The sequence below is a fragment of the Pipistrellus kuhlii genome, unplaced genomic scaffold (assembly GCF_014108245.1).
Source record: "Pipistrellus kuhlii isolate mPipKuh1 unplaced genomic scaffold, mPipKuh1.p scaffold_m20_p_26, whole genome shotgun sequence".
Lineage (NCBI taxonomy): Eukaryota > Metazoa > Chordata > Mammalia > Chiroptera > Vespertilionidae > Pipistrellus > Pipistrellus kuhlii.
In genome coordinates this window covers 3611333-3631569 of record NW_023425525.1, presented here as the reverse complement: position 1 = coordinate 3631569, position 20237 = coordinate 3611333, and the positions used below count along the sequence as shown (strand labels likewise).

Here is a 20237-nt window from a genome sequence, read left to right as displayed (position 1 = left end):
GCTTTTCAGCACCGGAAACACTGCCTTTGTCTTAGAAAATTCCCATGAAAAATCAGAAATTATATGCATTCGCCTGTCATCTTGTCATGCTATCTTTACTCAACAGTAATGGTCTGATTAGGTGATATTAATAGGTTGGGAGGGTATAAAAGCAACTAACAATTTTCTGATGAAAGAAAGAGTAAATACTAGGCCATCAAACATCTAAGCTTGCCCATTGCTGCTTTGATGCCTTAACACCCAGGATGAAATGTGGAGCCATCTTGTTATTCAAGGAAATGCTAATTTAGGAAATAAATCCCAGCCCTGTGATTATTCATGGGCAGCAGGGAGCTTTAAGTTCATTATCTGGTGAGTGAATGTGTGTGCTTGTGTGTATGATTGTGTGTGTGTGTGTGTGTTTGTGTGTTTGTGTGTGTGTTGTGAGTGACTATGTGTGTGAGAGTGTGACTATGTGAGTGACTCTGTGTGTATGTGTGATTGTGAGTGTGTGTGTGTTGTGACTGTATGTGTGTGTGTGTGAGTGGGTGTGTGTGAGTGACTGTATATGTGTGTGTGTGACTGTGAGAGTGTGAGTGACTATGTGAGTGACTCTGTTAGTGTGTGTGTATGTGTGTGTGTTGTGACTGTATGTGTGTGTGAGTGTGTGTTGTGTGTTGTGACTGTGTATGTGTGTGTGAGTGATTGTGTGTGTGTGAGTGACTGTATATGTGTGTGTGTGACTGTGAGAGTGTGAGTGACTATGTGAGTGACTCTGTTAGTGTGTGTGTATGTGTGTGTTGTGACTGTATGTGTGTGTGAGTGTGTGTGTGTGTGTTGTGACTGTGTATGTGTGTGTGAGTGATTGTGTGTGTGTGAGTGACTGTGTGTGTGAGTGTATGAATGTGAGTGCATGTGTGTGTGAGAGTGTGTTTGTGTGTGAGTGAGTGACTGTGTGTGTGTAGTATTAGAATTTTAAAAGCAGCAGGAACCTTACTAGACCATCTTACTTACAGGTAAGAACCCTGGGACCAGGAGCTGAGATGACCTTCACCAGGTCACAGGCAGCAGCAGAACCAGTTCTCTGTATTCGGTGCAGTAGGCCTTGTTCTCTGAGACGCTAGCAGCTCACATTATCCGATGGAAATGGGAAGAAATCTACTTTGAAAGGCAATATGCCACCTGAGAGTGCAGCCTTCTTATTTTTATTGTTAAAACATAGGTACAGGGATTGTAACTGCCTGCATCACTGGCCTATTTATAAACTAGAGGCCAGTGCACGAATTCATGCCCAAGTGGGGACCCTTCACCTGGCCAGCAATCGGGGCTCATTGGGGCTGGCCAGGGGTGGGGGGGCACAAAAGGTTGTCCACTGATCAGGGCTGGCTGGCCCGCTGGGGGAAGGGACCTCCCGAGGGAGGTTGGCTGGCTGGGGGAGGTTGGCTGTGGAAGTGCACTGACCACTAGGGAGCAGCTTCTGCATTGAGCATCTGCCCCCTGGTTGTCAGTGCGTCACCATAGCGACCAGTCATTAGGTTGTTTAGTCGACTGGTGGAAATGGTCACTTAGGTTTTTATATATATATTATAGATGAGTTGGGTGTCAGTAAAGTCATAAGAACCCTTTTTACCGCCGAAACCGGTTTGGCTCAGTGGTAGAGCGTCGGTCTGTGGACTGAAGGGCCCCAGGTTCGATTCTGGTCAAGGCCATGTACCTTGGTTGCGGGCACATCTCCGGTAGGGGGTGTGCAAGAGGCAACTGGTCGATGTTTCTCTCTCATCGATGTTTCTCTCTCATCTATCTTTCTCCTTTCCTCTCTGTAAAAAATCAATAAAATATATTTTTTAAAAAAAAGAACCCTTTTTACCATCAGCTCCGAGGACACCTAAATATTCCAGACTTAAAAGAGACCATTCAATTGATTTTTATAAAGTAGAATCTCATTGTGTTAAAAATAGTTTGCTTAACAACCATTTTGTTTTTAAAAAAGTATTACTATTTTTGTCTCATTGAAAATTTGTCTCTGAATTCTATTTATAAAACCATTGCATACTATTATACTTTAACATTTTTTCCTCAATAGGTGTTTTTATTTATTTATTTTTTTAAGCGCCTGTAAGCCTCCGCCTCCCTGTTTTTCTTTGTTCAAACCTCTGAATTAAGGACCTTCTTCTCAGGACCCAGGCCGTCCCCTTAGGCTGATGCATGTTCATGTTTACCAGTGGGGAGGCCTGGGCCAAGGGCCCCTGGACATGAGTGAGCATCGTAATCCTGTTGGCTTCCAACTGTGGTGAGCCTGCTTCTTGCAGTCACTCTTCCTGCTTAATCAAGAACAAGGAGCTGCCCTGAGCTCTTCATGTCAACCAAGGCAGGAAGCCTGCTGCCAGGCCAACTAGACTGGGTTACAGGTGCTTATTTGGGCCCGCTGAATGAAGCTTCTGCCAGGAGGTTGAGTTTCTTCAGGATTGGCAATGGAGATGAGCACAATGCTCACCTCCAGGGTTGTGCGGAGAATAACGCTTGCGGAGCTTGGTCCGTGGCATGACCCAACAAATAGTCCCTATGATTAGCGGTGTTGCCTCCCTCTCTCTTCACCCAAGCAGAGCAGGGCGTGGTGGTCTCAAGTTTGCCTGGCTATTTCAGCTCTAGAAATCCCATAAAAATGTTAACGAGGGCATAAAGCACACACATAATCACACAGGGCCAGGAAAAGCGAGTGTGATAATGTGATTAAGATGAGTTTTGGATGGCGCTGGTGCTTCACAGTGCGTCTGTGGACTTGTAAATTCCAGTGGCTTCAGTGCTTGTGAAAGTGGGCCTGGCAGCTCACTGCCCAGGACAGCAAACTCACAATCTGCCCAAGTGTAGTGCCAGGTTCCTTAGACAGCTTTGTGTCTCAAGTCTGATTGTCACTCTTGCCGTCCCTCCGCTGGTCACTCAGGCTGGGGATGGGATGATTTATATGTGCTTGCCTGTAATTTCTGAGATGTGAACAGGCTAAAACTAGGAATTGGGGGAAATCAAAGAACAATTTGTGTTTCTGGAAAGGATACACGGGCAGAACATGCATTATCATCCGCCACCTCTCTCCATATTTGCGTCAACTTTTATCCATTCCCAGCACTTTTCCAAGAATCTCGTCATGTGATCCTCTCCGAGGCCTTTGGAAAAGCCAGAGGAGATTCACATCCACTTTTTTAGTTAGGAAAACCAAGGCTTGTCCTGCTGATGTGGCTCAACTGGTTGAGTGTCGTTCTGTGCACCAAAAGGTTGCCGGTTCAATTCCCAGATCGGGAACACACCCAGGTTGTGGGTTCTGTCCTTGGTCAGGGTGTGAGGGGGAGGAGGCAACAACTTGCTGTTTCTCTCTCACATCGATGTTCCTCTCCATCTCCCTTCTTCTCTCTTAAAAAAATGAATGAAAAAAAAATATAAAAAGAATCAAGGCTCAGAAAGATGAAATGACGTGCTCTTGCTTGGCAGGCCCTGGACTTGAACCGAAATCTTCAGCCCCAGACCCTAACTCTTTCCACCTGGCACACGCTGCTGCTAGTCCCTGCCCTTAACGTAGTCTAGAAGAAAATGGCTTTCTCCTGTCTTCACATGGGGTTCCACCCTCCAGAGGGGTGAGCTGTACAAACACTGGACACTGTTGCTTGAAATTGTTCAGAGGCTGGGAATTCACTGTATTTGTAAAGGATGGCCGCAGAAGAGGTCAGTGTGTAAGAGCTTGTGGTCCTGCCAGAGCAGAGCGTGTCCCCTGAGGTCTGGTCAGGGATGCTTCACCTGCCTGAGAGGATTCTAAGTGAACTTGAGGTCCAACCACGTGGCTGCAGCAGGGCTCCTCCCAAGTGCAGAAGGTCTCTGCTATAGCCCCCCTCTTTTGGGGTTCTGGGTCTTGAAACTCCACCATTTAGAGCCTTGGAGACTGATTGGTCTTTGAGAGGTCCAGTTAGAATAGGAATTCTTTTACTATATTTAACAGCTTATATTAATAAGCGTAGGGTCACACAGACAAGTTCATTGGGCTCCAGCATCGTTGTCCATAGACAGGAGCAGTAAGAGGCCTGGTAGAACCAAATGTGATGCATGGGAAAGGGCTGTGAGAGTGTAACCTGGACAGACAGCCGAGAAGATGGTTGGGGCTGGGGCGAGGGTCAGGGAAGAAGAAGAGGTGGCTGCACCTGGAGCTCAGAGCATGGGGTCTGACCCCAGGAGGCTCGACAATGGGGTGCTCACAGGCAGATTGTCTGGCCTCACGTTTTGGTCCAGGATCCGACCAGTTGTGACCTTGAAAGCCAGTTGGATTGTTTTAACCTCCAGCTACCTGTGTCTGGGAATGTAAAGCAAGTGGTTAATGGCACCAGATGGTTAATGATCTCAAATGTCCCCTACCCACTGCCTAAGGGGGGGAAAAGCCCCCTGGAGAAATAATCAAGGAAGCTGCTTCCAAAGTTGCCATTAATTGTGTATGCAGGGAAGCTCATCCCTCTGCCTGTGACTCTGTTGAGAAAGGAGAAATTACGGGAGAAGGAGGAGCTGTGATGGAGAGGGAGTCTGCACAGTCTCAGAAAGGTTATTGAAGGCAGATTCAGAGCTCATACTCAACACCAGCGATCGGGAACAACCCTAAGGCTCATGTCGCGCTGTGGCTTAGGACCTGACTTCACTCAAAAATTGTGCCTAAGGGTAGGTCTGACGATCTGACCTTAAACTTCGAAGTTGCACGGGATCTAGTCTTAGATTGCTTTTCAGAATTCCTTTTGCCCGCTATGGCTTGCACCAGCTGTGCCTCATGTCATCTCTCCTTGGAGCACCCCCAGGTGGCTGTCTCTTCATTTCCCTCCTTCCCCTTCTGTCTCCTCCAGCCAGTGAGACCTGCAACGACTTCCACCCGATGTTCTTCACCCACGACAGATCCTTCGAGGAATTCTTCTGCATCTGCATCCAGCTCCTCAACAAGACGTGGAAGGAGATGAGGGCGACTTCTGAAGACTTCAACAAGGTAAGGGGACCGGAAGCAGAGGCAGCACCTCGTCCCCCCAGGGCCCCTGGGCGATGTGTGGAAGGCAGTTGGCCGGTTGGGAGAATGGGGACGATTGGGATTCCGGGTTGCTTTGAGAAAGGAGGAAGGAAGATCTGAGGCTCTTGGTGGCGCTGTCCTCTCTGGGGACAAGCTTGGAGCAGCTGTGTTCCTCTGGGCTTCCTAAGCTGAAGCCAGCAGCAGAGGTGCTTTTGTGAAAAATAATGTTGAGATGAACTTATGTCTCTTCCATGACATGACTCTGGAACACCTTGCTATTGCGTTTCACCTGTGCACATGGCCGCCGTGGCGATGATGAGGCAGGGAGGCAGTTCCAGGGCGCTAGGTTTCTTTGTGGATTGTGGATGTGTTGAAACAATTTGCCCTTGACTGTTCAATTGCAAGATCTCTTTCAGAGAGTTGCGTAAGTCTACAAGGAAGATCTTTTGGTTTAGAGAAAGCATTCGGCTCACTGAATGGAGGAGTCCTTTGGTTTTCTGTCAGAGTGTGAATTTCATATTTCTTTCTGTTGGGTGGAGAGAAGAGTGTTGAACAACTTAGAGGAACAGAAGCATCGTGTGCACTTTTCAAGATAAACAAAATCTTAATCCTGAGATAAAGGTCTTATAACAACGATAACACGGCTCATAAATGATGTTGGATGCAGGTATATTACAGCCTTTAATTATTCTAATTTGCTACTGTGTTGTCAGCCTCATAACCCATGCCCACTAACCTGGCCCTGGGGCATGACTCTAAAAGTCCGAGGGTCTGATCTCATCGTCATCCTGGGGCCTCAAGGGCTTGTGCTTGTGGCCCAACATAAGATCTGCATGCCCCTGTACTTGACCTTCTTGTGGTCTCTGCCTCCCTGTCTCCTTTTCTCCGAATATCCTCTTGCAGCATAGTTCTAGTTTGTGGCATCTTGAACCGATGCAGGTTGAAAAGAAAAAGAAAGGAACCAGGAAAAGGAAAAAGACAACCCTTCCTTAAGCCTCAGTCAGGCTCCAGCCTGTCTCCATCAGCGCAGAGATCTTACCTGTGGCCACAGCACAGGAGCGCCAGCCCATCTCAGCCCTCTGGGGCCATTGGGTTAGTTCCTTGGCATGGGCCCGGTGACGCCCCTCCGAGGCCAGCACTGGTCTGGAAGCTGCAGCCTAGAGCCGCCAAGTGCGTGAGCAGCTGTGCCCACGGCCAGACATAGTCAGGAAGGGACGTGGAGGAAGGTCCAGGATGTCCTTTGTCACCATAACTGTAGCCTCCCAAGCTACCTCACTTGATCCTGGGGGATTTTCCAATTCAGGTGCAAATCCACCCTGAGAGGGAGTGGGGAGGAAGAGGCAAGGCGGCATGACAGTAAGTTCAATCGAGCCAAAAAAATAAGAAGCGTGAAAGCAACGGTCTTTGAAATTGCTAGCCCCTTCGCCCTGGATCAGTTCAGCTCTTCCTGCCCTGCAGCATTGCCGGAAGCCATCTGGCCTTAGCTCTTCGCTGCCAGGACCGCCCTCTCTCCCAGGAGAAGGGGTCTCAGCAGTGCCTGTAGCAGCACCACGTGTCCACCTGCCTCGAGAGTCCCCGGAGCACAGAAGTCTGCGTTTTTGTAAGTGATAGCCATACAAACCTTACTGTTGTTGATCTTGGCACAGACGAGGGGTCTGGGCAATATTCCCAAACCCCTGCAGAGGCATGGCGCAAGGGTTGAGCTCTTAGAACTTAACTCCTGTAGAACTTGCAGATTTTGACAGGAAGCCCCAAGAATGCGCTTTAGCCAAGGAAACCGAGACATCGGTTGGGAAGAGGTGAGAGGCTGAGCAGGGAGCTGAGCAGGCTCTCAGGTCCGTGTGGGTGACTGCGGCTGTGTGCCGGGGTCGGTGGCCGTGGCATCCCGCCTGCTCAGTGTAAGGCGGCAGCAAACCCTGCGGCTCCTTTCTGAGTGGCATTGCTGCTGGCTTTCTTCAGCAGACGCAGGCGCCAGCTTTCAGGAAGTTCCTTACCGGGGCCCTGCACCACCGGCGTGGTCAGAGGTGACGATTCTAGGAACAAATTCAGGAACCAGTGTTACTGGGTCGATGGGATGTTTTTCTTGTTCCCTAAGGTTGTCCAGATCTGAATTCGGAAATATTGGCAAGAAGCTCAGGGTTAGACATCATTCCTTTTGAACTTCCTTGGCTCTGGCCCCTTTGTCAGGAAGCATGGACGGCAGCTTTCAGCGTGCGCTGAAACTGGGGCTGCCTTCCTTAGCTCATTCCCAGAGAAGCAGCAGCCCTTGGGCCAAAGTAGTTTTCCCAACAAACAAGACGAGACCCCAGGAGATGCAGGAATCTCTTGGACAGCCCCCCCCCGGAATGGGACAGTGGTGTGTAGGTTCCAAGCGTGTGTAGTCAGTGCTGCAGCGTGAGGTGGGGTTTGGGGAAGCGGCTGTCTTTCTGTCCTAGGACTTGGGAAGCACCAGGTGGGATTTTTAAAATGTTATATATGAGATGTAGGATTAGAGAGTGATTGTGGTATTTACGCTTTGAAAGTCCTTTCTTTCAATTCTCAGTAGAGCGTTCTCTGCAGAAGAATCCATTGATTCGGGCCATTAGGTTTGTAGTGTACGTTTTTGCCTTTTGTTGCTGATATTTGAGAGACACATTATGCACTGCTCTGGGCATCAGAGAGGAGCTGAGCTGCAGCTGGACCCCTGGCACACACGTGGCCCGTTATCCTGGCATGGAAGCCCTGGCTTTGGAGCAGGGCAGGAAGGGAGATGCAACGAGGTGGGTACCTCAGGTACAGGAATCTCACTGGCAGATTTTGTCTCTGACTCTGCTCCCCTTTAAAAAGTCTAACAAGAGTCAACATGTCAAATCTGTAGCTGTGCGTAGCCGAGTTTCCCAGTCGTGCATGGGCGTTGGAATCACCAAGGGAGAGGGATGCGGAAGCCGCTATCCCAGTGCCCACTCCACAGACCAGTTAAATCTTCAGGCAGAGCCAAAACATCGCTGAAGATGGTTGTAAGGGTGGATTTAGTCATTAAAGGTGCATCATATGCGTAGGGCCACCATCAGTTGATACACATCACAAGTTATCACCAACTGGCAGGGAATCTGGACATCAATGAAGTAAGATGCTCCGTGGTCTGTAAGGCCCATGTTCGAATCCTGGATCTGCTACTCAGGAGCAGCATGCCTACAATAAAAAGTGGATCCCAGTCTCCCAGTGCCCGATCTTATGGTGGCATGGTAGTAAGTCGAAGTAATAAGTGTAAAAATTTTTTGAGGAAGTAAAATGCATTTGTAAAGTGTTCTTTTTATAAAGGCTTCCGGAGTGTGATTCTATAACACACCATCTTGTATTGTATTGTGTGGTCACCACTCCAAGTCAAGTCTCCTTCCTTCTATCCCCTCTGCCTCTTCCACCTGCTCCCCCTTCTCCCCTCTTCTCTGGTCATCACTATTCTGTTGTCTGTGCCTGTGAGCTTTTTTTAAATTGCAGTTTTAAAATAAGACATCTTTTGGCCATGGTGTTAAAAAAAAAAAAAAAGAAAAGAAAAAAGAAAAAGAAAAAGGAAAGCTGTTTGTGTCCCCCAAATGGAGTTCTTCACTGAATAAGGGAGCTCATTTCGCTCTGGCAGGAATAGTGTGGAAACGGGCAATCTCATGGATTTCGGTGGTGTTGTCCTCCACCACAACTCCATTAGGCCCTTGGTTTTCCACGTGACAAGCCAGGGTGTCAGCCTAACAGCCCGCAGGTGCCACCCGCTTGTGCCTCTGAGGCCTGTGGCAGCTGAGACCTCTTCAGCAGTGACCCAGTTGCCTGGACTTCTCCGGGGAAGGCCGAGCCTCCCAGGGGCCAGTACAGCATTCGGTCACAGCACTGGTGTTACCTTAGCTTAGGGGAGGGGAGCCTTTTCTGCCAAGGCCATCTAGATATTTATAACGTCATTCGAGGGCCATATACAATTATCGGCTTAAACATTAGCCTGCACATTTAATTAACTCACCCCTAAGGCCTTGGCAGGGCCCGACCAAATTATTTCAAGGGTCTTATACAGCCCTCGAGACAGACATTTCCCACCTCTGGTTCAGATGCTATCAAAATTGGCATCAAAAGCCGAGATCCAATGAGCTGTCTGTGCTTTCCAAGGACCAAAGTGGAAGAAACCAATGATTTACGAAACGTAGTCACTCTGGCACAAAAACACGATTTTAAACTGTCACCCAGCAGCACAGTAAGCAGAGCACAGCCTGATGGGGATTAGACTCTCAGACGTGCAGATAAGAAACCACTCCTTCCTATAGGAGAGCCTGGGCTCCGGAGAGACCCCCCAAACTGCCCTCTCCCCTCCCCTAGCTCCAGTCAGAGCCTCGGCTGAGTCAGTGGGAGAAACCCTCTGTCAGGGAGGACTGGGGAGCAGCACAGTGCGGTGGAGGCACCCGAGGAGTCCATGGGAGATTGTCCTCGGAACAGAGCCACTAGCTAGTCACATCTAGTGGGGATGGGTCAGTGTAGGAAAGGGATTGTTTGGCCCAGCCGGTGTGGCTCAGTGGTTGAGCACCAACTTATGAACCAGGAGGTCAAGGCTCAATTCCCCGTCAGGACACATGCCCAGGTTGTGGGCTCCGTCCCCAGCTTGGGGTGTGCAGGAGGCAGCTGATCCGTGTTTCTCTCTCATCAATAATGTTTCTGTCTCTCTTCTTCCTCTTCCTTCCTCTCTGAAATAAACAAAAGTGTATTTAAGAAATAAAGGAAAGGGATTATTTGAAACCTTAAAGGTAGCGGTCACAGGAGTAAGAAAGGGAATGTATTTGCTGCCAGCTTCCTGGCCGACTGTCCGCGCGTGGATTTCAGGGCAATTGCTTATTCAGGAGCCCCTGCCCAGGCTGGGCCTGCTCAGCTCCTAGCACTGCACACACTGCTGGTTAGCCGAGCTGGCTCAGGGAATGAAAGGTGGTCTGTAACCCTCCACATGAATAAACATGAGCGCCATTTGCATGAGGCAGGTGACTGTAAAGTATCTCAGAGCCCGTTGTGAAAGGCAGCTTTGTGCACGGGCGCCCAGGGGCTGCTGGGAGGACTCGGCGTGGCTTCTCTTCATTAGAATTCCGCCGAGCGCTGCTGTTGTTGATCTGAACGGGGCCCGGCGAGGCTAATAAAGTAGGTGTGCGTCGTAATTGAAACATTAATATTGAAGGAGAGGAGAAGTCTGTTCAGGGGCCCGAATGTCATGCGACGGGCCGTCCATTTCTCAGCGGCCGAGCTGTGGAGGGCTGTTCGCTCAGCAGGCGTGTCGTGTTGCACACAGGTCTGCAGTTTGGCACCAAGAAGATTGAACCTCCTCCAGGAGCAAATGCATCATCTGAATAGATTGATTTTCCCTTTGATGTGTCTGTTGGAGAGGTAGCAGATGGTTTTGTGTGTGTGAGTGTGTGTGTGTGTATGTGAGTGTGTGTATGTGAGTGTGTGTATGTGAATGTGTGTATGTGAGTGTGTGTGTATGTGTGTATGTGTGTGTGAGTGTGTGTGTATGTGAATGTGTGTATGTGAGTGTGTGTATGTGAGTGTGTATATGTGTGTGTATGTGTGTATGTGTGTGTGTGAGTGTGTGTATATGTGAGTGTGTGTATGTGAATGTGTGTATGTGAGTGTGTGTGTGTGTATGTGAGTGTGTGAATGTGTGTGTGTGTGTGTGTGTGTGAGTGCTTTTAAACTCCTCAGTGAGCGGAGTGCCACCATTCTTCATGGGGTTGGCCTCTTCCAGTTGGACAGTAGTCAAAGCTGTCCTTCTCTGGTCCTTGTCAATACCAGTTATGCTTCACTAGCTCATTCTTCCAGTTGGTGTCTTGTCTCCTGCGTCCCAGTGTGTATGCTTTCAGAAAAGAAACGTACGAACCACAGGTAGCTGGTGCCTGACCACACGAGGCCGCAAGGGGTGGAGCCCATTGCTCAGACTCCGCGTCACCGCTACCCCATGCACGAGTTTTGCCAGATGTTTTCCCCTGACATGTTAACAACACAGGTATCTGGTTACCTGTTTCTGCGATGTACATACAAGGTGCTTTACACAGGGAAAAGAGTACTGGTAAGTTGGGGATTTTTTCCTCCTTCAAGTACCAGTTTTCACCACCTGGGGGCACTCCCCCATAGAACATGCAAGGCAGGGAGGAAGGAGCCCAAGCTGAGGGCCCAGGGAGTCTGGGTACAGTCCCACTGTGGCCCCTCCCCAGCAGAGATCTTGAGCATGACCTTGAGCTGCCAAGTTCCTTCTCATCTGTCCACTGGTAACAATAACAATAACAACAAGAGTAAGAATAATGACGGTAGGTCCTAGAGTCACTGTGAGGATTAGGCCCTCAAAGGGTAAGTAGCTTGCCAAATTGCCCCCCACAAATGAGAGGTGCTGCTCTCAACACATAAACGTAAATTGACCTTTGATCTTGCGATTCCCAAGACGGTTCATCCCAATAGCTATAAATGCAGATTTCTCTGTACTTCTGAATGGGGACCCACTGACTGTGGGTTTGGCTGCAAACGAGATCTTAAGCACAGTGGGGAGGAAGTGTCCCTGAAAAGAAAAGGCTATTTGTGGCCCTGCTGAGATCAACGCTCGGAAAAGGCAGACAGCGCCCCCATGCCCCTCGGCTGACTAACTGACTGAGAAGAGCACCCATCCAGGTGCAGTCCCTTTGGTTTCAGCCTACAGGGTCTTTGTGACGTCCATGACCCTGGGAAGACCACTGTGCTCCACTGTCAGCGACTGTCCTGGGGTTGTGCCTTTCACAGCCTGCCGTGTCTCTTGATGCAGGGGGCTTCAGGAGGATCCTGCATTGTCTCAGAAAGAGTTCGATGTTGTTGACTGTTCATGTAATTTTCACAAGGCCTGGCTGAGCTGTTCAAGGCCAATTTGAAGTTGAATTGTTGCATTGAGTTGGCTGTAAACACTGCTCACATGTTCTGCTTTCTGGACATTCTCTGTAACTGGAGCATTTATAAAAAGGAATGATATTTACCCTGGCTTAGTCCATGAATGATTTCGGATTATGCCAGATATCAGTAAATATACATGCTGGGAATTTCTTTGTGTGTAAAGTCTGGCTTAGAGTTCTTCTCATTTCCAGAATCTTCCTAGAGTCCTTGTATATTTTTTTTGTTTTTTGTTTTTTTGCATGTGTAATGTGTGCTGCGTGGAGATTTGCCCATTGTGCGAAGGGAAGAAAGGGTAGGTTCTTCTACTGGGCAGAGTGAGATGCGCCAGTCCTCCCCAAATGTGAAAATAATGACCACTCTTGGAGTTAACTGCTCTACATAACTGTCGTCAGTGACTTCTGAAACTTCTTACCCTTTTATTAACCACACTTTGGGGCTTTTTATAAATCTATGAATTGTTAACTGCTTGCCCTGGCCTGAATTCCATATTCCATTGTGGATTATATGAGGAATTTCATAATGGCACAGAAACCATTTTAATAGTATACTTTCAATGAAAAGAAAATCACTTACATTTAAGTAAGGCACAATGAGATATAGGTATTTTAAATTAAAGAGCAGATTGGAATCAGAGTTGGATAGTCAAGAAGAGTAAGATTAGATGGGACCTTTTATGAAATACAAAGTCTCCTTGATTTAAAATAAAATATTTCCTTATAATTGCAAAATAAATGACCTTAAAAGGGAGTTGAAATGCACATCTCTGAAGGGATGTGTTTCTTAAGGTAGAACAGAAGCAAGGAGCAGTCAAATAGATGTTCCTCTGCCCACTGAGCTCTCAGAAGGAGACGTACAAAGTACAGTGTCCCCAGTCTCCCCACAGAAATGCAACTTAAAACAGCCACCTCAGTTAACTGATAGGCCTATAGACCTGGGAGTATGAGAAGAATCTCTTGGCTTTGGGGATTATTTGTTACACAGCACTAGTGTGGAAGTAGCTGACTAAGACATCAACTGCGATAGTAACATATCTCCCAGCTTTGAAACCCTCCCACTTTTCAAATGTCCTTTAGCACAGCTCTGACCATATCTATTATTCTTGCTTTTAATCTAGTTATGTCCACTGTTGGCCTCATAAAGTGTCACGGTCTTACACCAAGATGTTCAGATTTCTCTTTGGTTTGCCTAACGTACTTTTTCTGCTTCATCTCCACATCTTTGCCCTCACCTGCCCTGAGTTCGCCTAGGCTCACCTGCCCATCATTCCTTGTGTAAGCCATGTTGCTTTTGTATCTCTGGCTTTGGCTCATCCTCATTCCCTCTGCCAGAAATCACTCCCCTGTTGAAATTCGACTTTAGGATTTTGCACAAATGCCACCTCAGTGAGCTGGTGACCATGCCCCTTGCAGCATGGAATTCAAATTTTCTTTTGGGAAATATCTTCTAGTTTAGTAGTAGTTTATTTACCAGTCTGTCTCTACAAATTAAGTTAACATATCATTGGAAGCAAGAGTCATAACTTTCAATCTTAATATCCTCCAGGTGTTGTTGTTTTTGTTTGTTTGTTTTAGTCATTACTTGCCCAATTACTTTGGGTTGAATAGCCAATGAATACACGGCCTTGAATGTTTAATTCTCCCATTTTTTAAAATGTTCCCCAGCCAATAAGCTGAGTTACTTTACCATTCTAGTGTGGGTGGTCACTGCTGGTTAGTTGCCGGACACCGTGGGTACTAAGTGTTCTGCAGTTCCATAGAACAGAGCATTTCTTGTCCAAATACCAAAAGATCTTATTGAGAAACTTCTAGACCCTTCATTCTCCAGCTCTTCTTCACATGTCAAAACTCTGGGGGAGTTACAAGATGATTTTGCCCTTCATTTCTGAATAAAAATGACAGTAGTGATTATTTTTTCCATGTGCAGCTTTGTATAAAGTGAATGGTAATCCTCAAAGACATTGAACATGTGCACAATAACCTGAGGAGGAACATGGTTAGAGCCCTGATTTAAAAAAAAAAAATCCCTCTGTTTCAGTTTTTCCCTCTTACTCATTGGGTGTATCTCTCTGAGGCCCCCTTACCCATTTCCCCTGGCCATTTGGGGAGTCCTCTATGTCCCCGAAGCCTTGCTTTCTGTCTCTCAGCCAGCGGGGAGCTAATGTCACTGATGGGCTTGTCCTTTCCCGGATGGCTGTTGAGGGAGGGACACTCCCGTGCAAACGTCCTTCCCAAAGCCCATCCCATTGAGGTGACGCCATCTCCTCGCAGTTCACAGAAGTCTTTTGCATTTTGCCTTCGCCTCCCAAAGTTCTCTTAAACTAGACAAAATGTCCTGCTTTCCCCAGCAAGGTCATCGGCGTAAGAAGACTTGATTCTCGTCCCAGCCCCTGTGTGTGTTGAGGTGCCAGAGGCGAACCACTCCCGGGAATGAGGTCCTGCTTCCTTATTTCTCCCTCTCATGTCTGCATGCACGGCTGGGCTGCATCCGAGGGTCTGGCATATGGCATTTTGCCGCTTGAGCTGCCACAGAAGTAAATGTCATTGGCACATGATGCCAGATTTCCATTCTGTGACTCACAGGGCGCCCCGGTCCAGTATGTGTTTTTCAGGCAGAAGCAGAAAAGGGTACGAGCCATGCCTCACAGATGCCCTTTCTAATAAAATGCTCTGATGGCAGTAAAAAGTCCCTATGAAATGGAGATGCCGGTGGCCTCAAGCCTGTTAGGAAGGGCTGCCTGGCTTGTCCTATTGAGGTCAGGCCACAGGGCCCGCTGGATGTTGCTCTGAACCTCAGCGAAGCAGACACCGGCCGGTCAGGGATGGAGAGTTGATTTTGAAATTTTTTGGACAGATAATATTCAGGTATCAGAAAAATATGGCTGTGAATAAAGTTTTTTGACGCAATTTACCAGAATATCATATTCATTAAATTTGCAGGTAATAAACCCTTTAGAACAGAGTTGGGTAATGATGGAGACCCACCTGAAGCTTCCAGACATCCCAGCCTGGCTCCCACCTCCTACCCCTCAACCTTTCCCCCTCACCCCCACCCCTGCTTCCTCACTCCAGCCACCTCCCCACTCTCCACCCCATCCCATGGCTGAGGAATCTAGAGGCGGGTTTAGAAATTTGCAAAGGAAAAGTTAAATTCAATTAATAAGTTCAATTAGTTGAGAGCATTGACCCTGGACCCATAGTGTGGATTCTGAACCCTCTAATGAACACACCTGTAGATATATACATGATATGCTATATATATTAAAGGAAGAAATAAAATAATTGTCCTTGTTCCAGTTACTAGTGCTATCCTATATAATAAAAGGGTAATCTGCAAATTGTCCCTTACGGTAGAACAACTGGTCACTATGATGCCTCTAGTTTTTAGAATAAAATTTCAAAAGATAACTACAAATATAACCAATCTCAAGAAGAGAAACAGGACTCTAAATGCACTGATACCTATTTTGAATACTTGAAAACCTCTCTCACCACAAAAGACATGATTTCTAAAAGGCAAGTGGAAATGGGGAGATACTGTTAAGTTATTCTAATTGAAGACTAGAAAGAAGTTCCATTGTTATAAATCTCTGCTCTGATAGGAAAGGTAGACATCCTAAAATTTACAAAAACAAATCTTTTATTTCTCACATCTTTATGCTTTATCCTCCCTCCTCCCCACTCAGGTTCTTCTCTTCAGCCTGTAAGTTACCCAAATCTCGCCAATCTGTAAAAGAGCTTCCCCCCCCCCCCCATTTGTTTCTCTTTCAATTTATTATTCAATGTCTTTCCAGCCCTGCTCTGCCAAAGACTCCAGGACGGAACGCCATCTCCACTCGCCCACCTTGCTCACACTGTGGGCTGCCATCACTCGTATCCACCCACTGACCTGCTTTATTTATCCCTGTTCACCCCCTGAGGGCGGAGTCTGAGGCTCTTCCCAGGGATCATCCTGCTTCTTTGCCTGGAGCAGCTCCTGCCCCTCCCGTGCTGGGATCCTCTCCATGTCCCAACTCAGAGACACTACCACCTTCACCAACCCCTTCAGCTTAGGTATTTCCCCAGGACCCCTCCTTTGTTTCTCGCCTACACCTCCTCCTGCCCTCACACTCACTCATTGTCAGTCATCATTCGGCACTGGGAGTGCCAGGACAGCCCACCTCACCTCGTAGCCTGGGAGCTTTGGAGTGATCCCCGGCCTCCTCCCTCTTCTCCAGACAGGTCCCAGGTCCTGTGGGTACACCAGTGGGAGAAGGGTCATCTGGCTGTGATTGCCATGTCCCTGTCTCCTGCCACCTCCGTCTCCTCTGTAGACTGTGTTTGTCTGGTAATTGTTCTCCCTGAATGTGGACTTGGCACACCTTGGAGTTCTCTTCTCCTCGCTGCCAGCAGCGCCATTCTAAGAACACATCCGTTCTCGAGAATCTCTGGCTTCCTCTTCGCAGCATGATAACAAAAGTTCCAACCTGCTCCTGCTGCCAACCACCATCCCAAACAAAGGCCTACGGCATCCTGCACACCGTCTCCCCCGCTCCCACCAACCTGTCATTCATCATCGTGATGGTGCATCCAAGTCTCCTTGCTCATGTCCCCCAGCAGGGAAGACCCTCTGCCTTTTCTGTTGAAATCCTGCCCATCCTTTAAGGCCAGCTCACTGCCCTGTGGAGCCCATGCAGAGGCGCAGAATTGATTATTTCCTCTCGGTACACCTCTTCCCTCTCCTGTAGCATTTCACATATTCAGGTGTACATCGGCTAAATTTAGCCAGTTAGCTGACTCCAAACAGCTCGCTGGCTCCTCCTGCTTTGAGACAACGACGTAGGCGTTCCCCAGGTTCAGGTACCCAAAGGTCCGAGACCTACTGCGGGTCCTTGGCTTTGCACAGGAAAGAACTGAGAGCCGAGCCAGTGGGAGGTTAAAGTGAGAGTGGGCTTATTACTCACACAGAGCAGCCCCTCAGCAAGCTTGGCTTTGGATACTGAGGTTTATTGAATCAGGGGCAGGGCCTTCAGTGAGGGAGAGGAGCACTCAGGATTTGGCTGGGAAAGGGAGGGGGATTTCTGGGAAGAGCCTCATGGGCTGTGTCATGTCTCTATATGGGCTTTCTGTTCCGGATGGTGGTGCGGATATGCTGTCAGTGTGCTAAGGTGAGACCAGTCTAAGGAGGCTGGGGGTTGCTGTGAGGTGAACTCAGTCACCAAGTGGTTGGGGCTGGTCTCTGCTGGTTCTACGCCATCAGTCCGTTGGGGGGTTGGGTTTCCCATCACCTTGGCAGTCCTTGTAGCCCGCAGGGCTGACTCAGCAATGCTGCCGGTCCTGGCAGGCGCTGTGCCACCAGGTCTTAGCCGTAGTCACGTAGTCAGGTAGTCACATAGTCACATAGTCACGTGCCTGTACTCTCTCTTGGCTCATCTCCTGAGAACAAAGACAAATCTTCACCTTTCCACTCCAGGGCGCCTACCACAGAGATTGGATAGGTGCTCAACAAATGTTTCCTGGATTGAATTTTCATCCAGCTATTCATGGAGAGAAAGAGAAGCTGATAATGTGCCTTTTTCCCCCCTTTCAATTCTTTAAAAGGAAAAGGCACATTCTAGAACAAATTTTGCAAGCTATAGAATGAATTGAGTGCCCAAGTGAAGAACATTGTGTAGCTAAGATGTAACAGGAGTAGGAGTGATTCTTCAGCCTGACAATTTCTTTTGGGACCAGGAAAATAACTTTCTCAGACATTCTTAGGGGGGAAAGAAAAGGAGTGTGTGTCTGTGCCTCCAGAACACTTTTGGGTTTAGGCTGTGGTGGTATTTGCTGCCCAGCAGAAGCCTGCTGATTTCTCATGCTGATGTGTAGCTCCGGCACAGACCAGAGGCTGGGGTGCTCTCAAACACACTCACGTGCCACCCCGGCTGCACTCACAGGCCCTCCCCTCCCTCACCGGCGCCTTGTTCACATGGGGCTGCAGACCTGGCCCCGCTCCTGCAGAGGCGAGGCGGAGTTGTCATTCATAGTGACATTAAAGGACCCTTGCCACTACTTGGCTGGAAGGAACCTTGACATTTCGGTAGAATTTAGAGAAATTTGGGGGGACAATGTTCCTGTTGGGAAGTTCACCTGCAATTGATGACCTCATTTACCAAGCCACGAGCTCCACCACAGCTCTTTAGAATCGGACAGCCTGGGAGGGAGAAGAACAGTTTGCATATAGATGTTCCTTTTACTGTTATTTATAGCAGCAGGAAAATGGAAAATAACCTCACAATTCAGCCGCAAGGATATGATAAATTAACATCTGGGCACATTTATTTATATGTTACATTTTTTTCAGCCATTCAAAGCGACATTTGTGAATAGTATCTAAATGTAAGGAAACAGTTATATATTATGTTAAATGTAAGGAAGGAGGATGCAAAATCATATCTTAACTAAGTAAGAAATGCAAACTGAGAAGGTTTGGACCTTAAATTTGAATGATTTTAGCAATGGTTTCTTCTGCATGGTGTAATTTGTTTTTTCTCTTTTATTATGTTTTTTTTTTAAATGTATTTTTTATTGGTTTTAGGGAGGAAGGGAGAGAGAGATAAAAACATCAGTGATGAGAGAGAATCATTGATTGACTGCCTCCTGCACGCCCTACACTGAGGATCAAGCTTGCAACTCGAGCATGCACCCTGACAGGAAATCTAACTGTAACCTCCTGGCTCAACCACTGAGGCACATTCTCTCCACAGAACATGAATGTTCATGCAGTCTTATTTTTAAAAACAACAACTTTAAACTAAGGGGGTGCAGAACCGTCAGCGGCTCCAGTTGTGGTCTGATCGGCAGCCCTGGTTTAGAGGGAGAATGCTTGGACCTCAACACCTCATGTTAATAAATGTCCTTAGTTGGGGTGTTCCTTCTTCCTTGAAATAAAGCCTAGGTTTCAGCCAGCACCCTGCATCTTCAGTATTAAAATCAAAAGCCCCAGAGGTTCCATTTGAGAAAGACTCATGAACTGGAAGAAGTTCTGAGCAGATGTGACATTCTTGCAAAGACGAGCCAGGTGGCAGCCGGAGCTGGACCCGCACTGCACGGCCTGTAGAGTGGTTTCTGCGGGGAGCTTTCAAAAGTGCTTCCAGCTCCGTCTTCTCTCCTGGCTGGGGATGGCAGGAGTAGAGGAGGAGGCCTGGGAGGAAATGCAAGATGAGTCACTGAGATGTTCTCAGAGGTAGCCCTGGCTGATCCCCAGGCATGATGTCGAAGAGAATGGCAGGAGGAACTCAGGAGGCTTCTGTGATTTCCCTAAGTGGAAGGGTTGGCAAAAAGATGGCCTGTTCTTGGCCAAGGGGTCAGAGGCACCTAGAGTCGGTGTTCCTGGACTGTATTAATAACTCTGACTGAGGAGTCCATGGTATTGGCGATGGCTCTGGAAAGAGATCATTATGAAGGAACATGATACATGCAGCAGCAAACAAGGTGTGGAGTAGTTCAAAGGAGGAGTTACACAGAGGAAGACCCCACTTAGGAGGGCTTTCATGTATGGCTCAGGTGAGCGGACAGAGTTGATGGGAAAAGACATGATGTAACGAACACAGGAAGAGAAAACTTAGGACACGGAGCTTTGTTACTTCAAGATAGTAAGGCTCCATACCTGGGTTCCCAAGACGTGAAAGAACAGTGACGTTCCTAGACATTGGTTGACTGAATGGAGCCAGTTATTGACTTCCAAACTGGACGTTTATGGTGAAATACCTTTTTTTCAGTGTATATGCAGAATAGCTGAGATGCCTTAACAGAGAGTAGATTTCAAAAAATGTAAGCAGGAGCCCTTGGTCAGGGATGTTTGAAATATGTGCTTTGGGTGCTCATGCTTGTCCCCGGGCTGAGAGGATTGTGGACATCAGGTGTCAGGATGGCCTTGGGATGACTCTGAGAGGGAGCATTTTTGCATGTCAATGGATTGGTTATTGCCCTGTTGGGGCCAATTTTTATGTATGGAATCAAATTAACTCCTTCCTGCAGTACTGACTTAACGATGCAGGCAAGTGGTGAGCAATAAAATACGATTATATTTTGTCTTAATGTAATTGCTGCACAAATTAGGTTGCAACGCTGGTTCTTTGTGAGAGTCGGGAATAACCTGTCAATATCATTTGCCCAGGGGGCCAGGATCCGTCTCCAAGCTCCCTTTAATTGGAGGCAGAATGTGGAACCGTTGGGAGCCGTCTGGCTGGGAAAAGCTGAGGATACTGGAGGACTGAGTCTGAGAACACCCCGCCCCGTGGGCAGTGCTGGTTCTCCAGGACTGGGTGCCCTCTGAGTTGATTTTCCCAGAGAGGCTCTGCTTGTTG

At 47.9% G+C, this 20237-nt stretch overlaps 1 protein-coding gene across 2 annotated transcripts in view; it reads left to right on the top strand.

Annotated features, from left to right (window-relative positions):
* Positions 1-20237, top strand: part of ELMO1 (engulfment and cell motility 1) — a 274563-nt gene that overhangs the window by 175084 nt on the left and 79242 nt on the right. For both annotated transcript variants that reach the window (XM_036453746.2, XM_036453745.2), the window contains one exon: positions 4848-4984. In XM_036453746.2, the coding sequence (XP_036309639.1) occupies positions 4848-4984 (137 nt within the window). The remainder of the gene's footprint in view (positions 1-4847; positions 4985-20237) is intronic.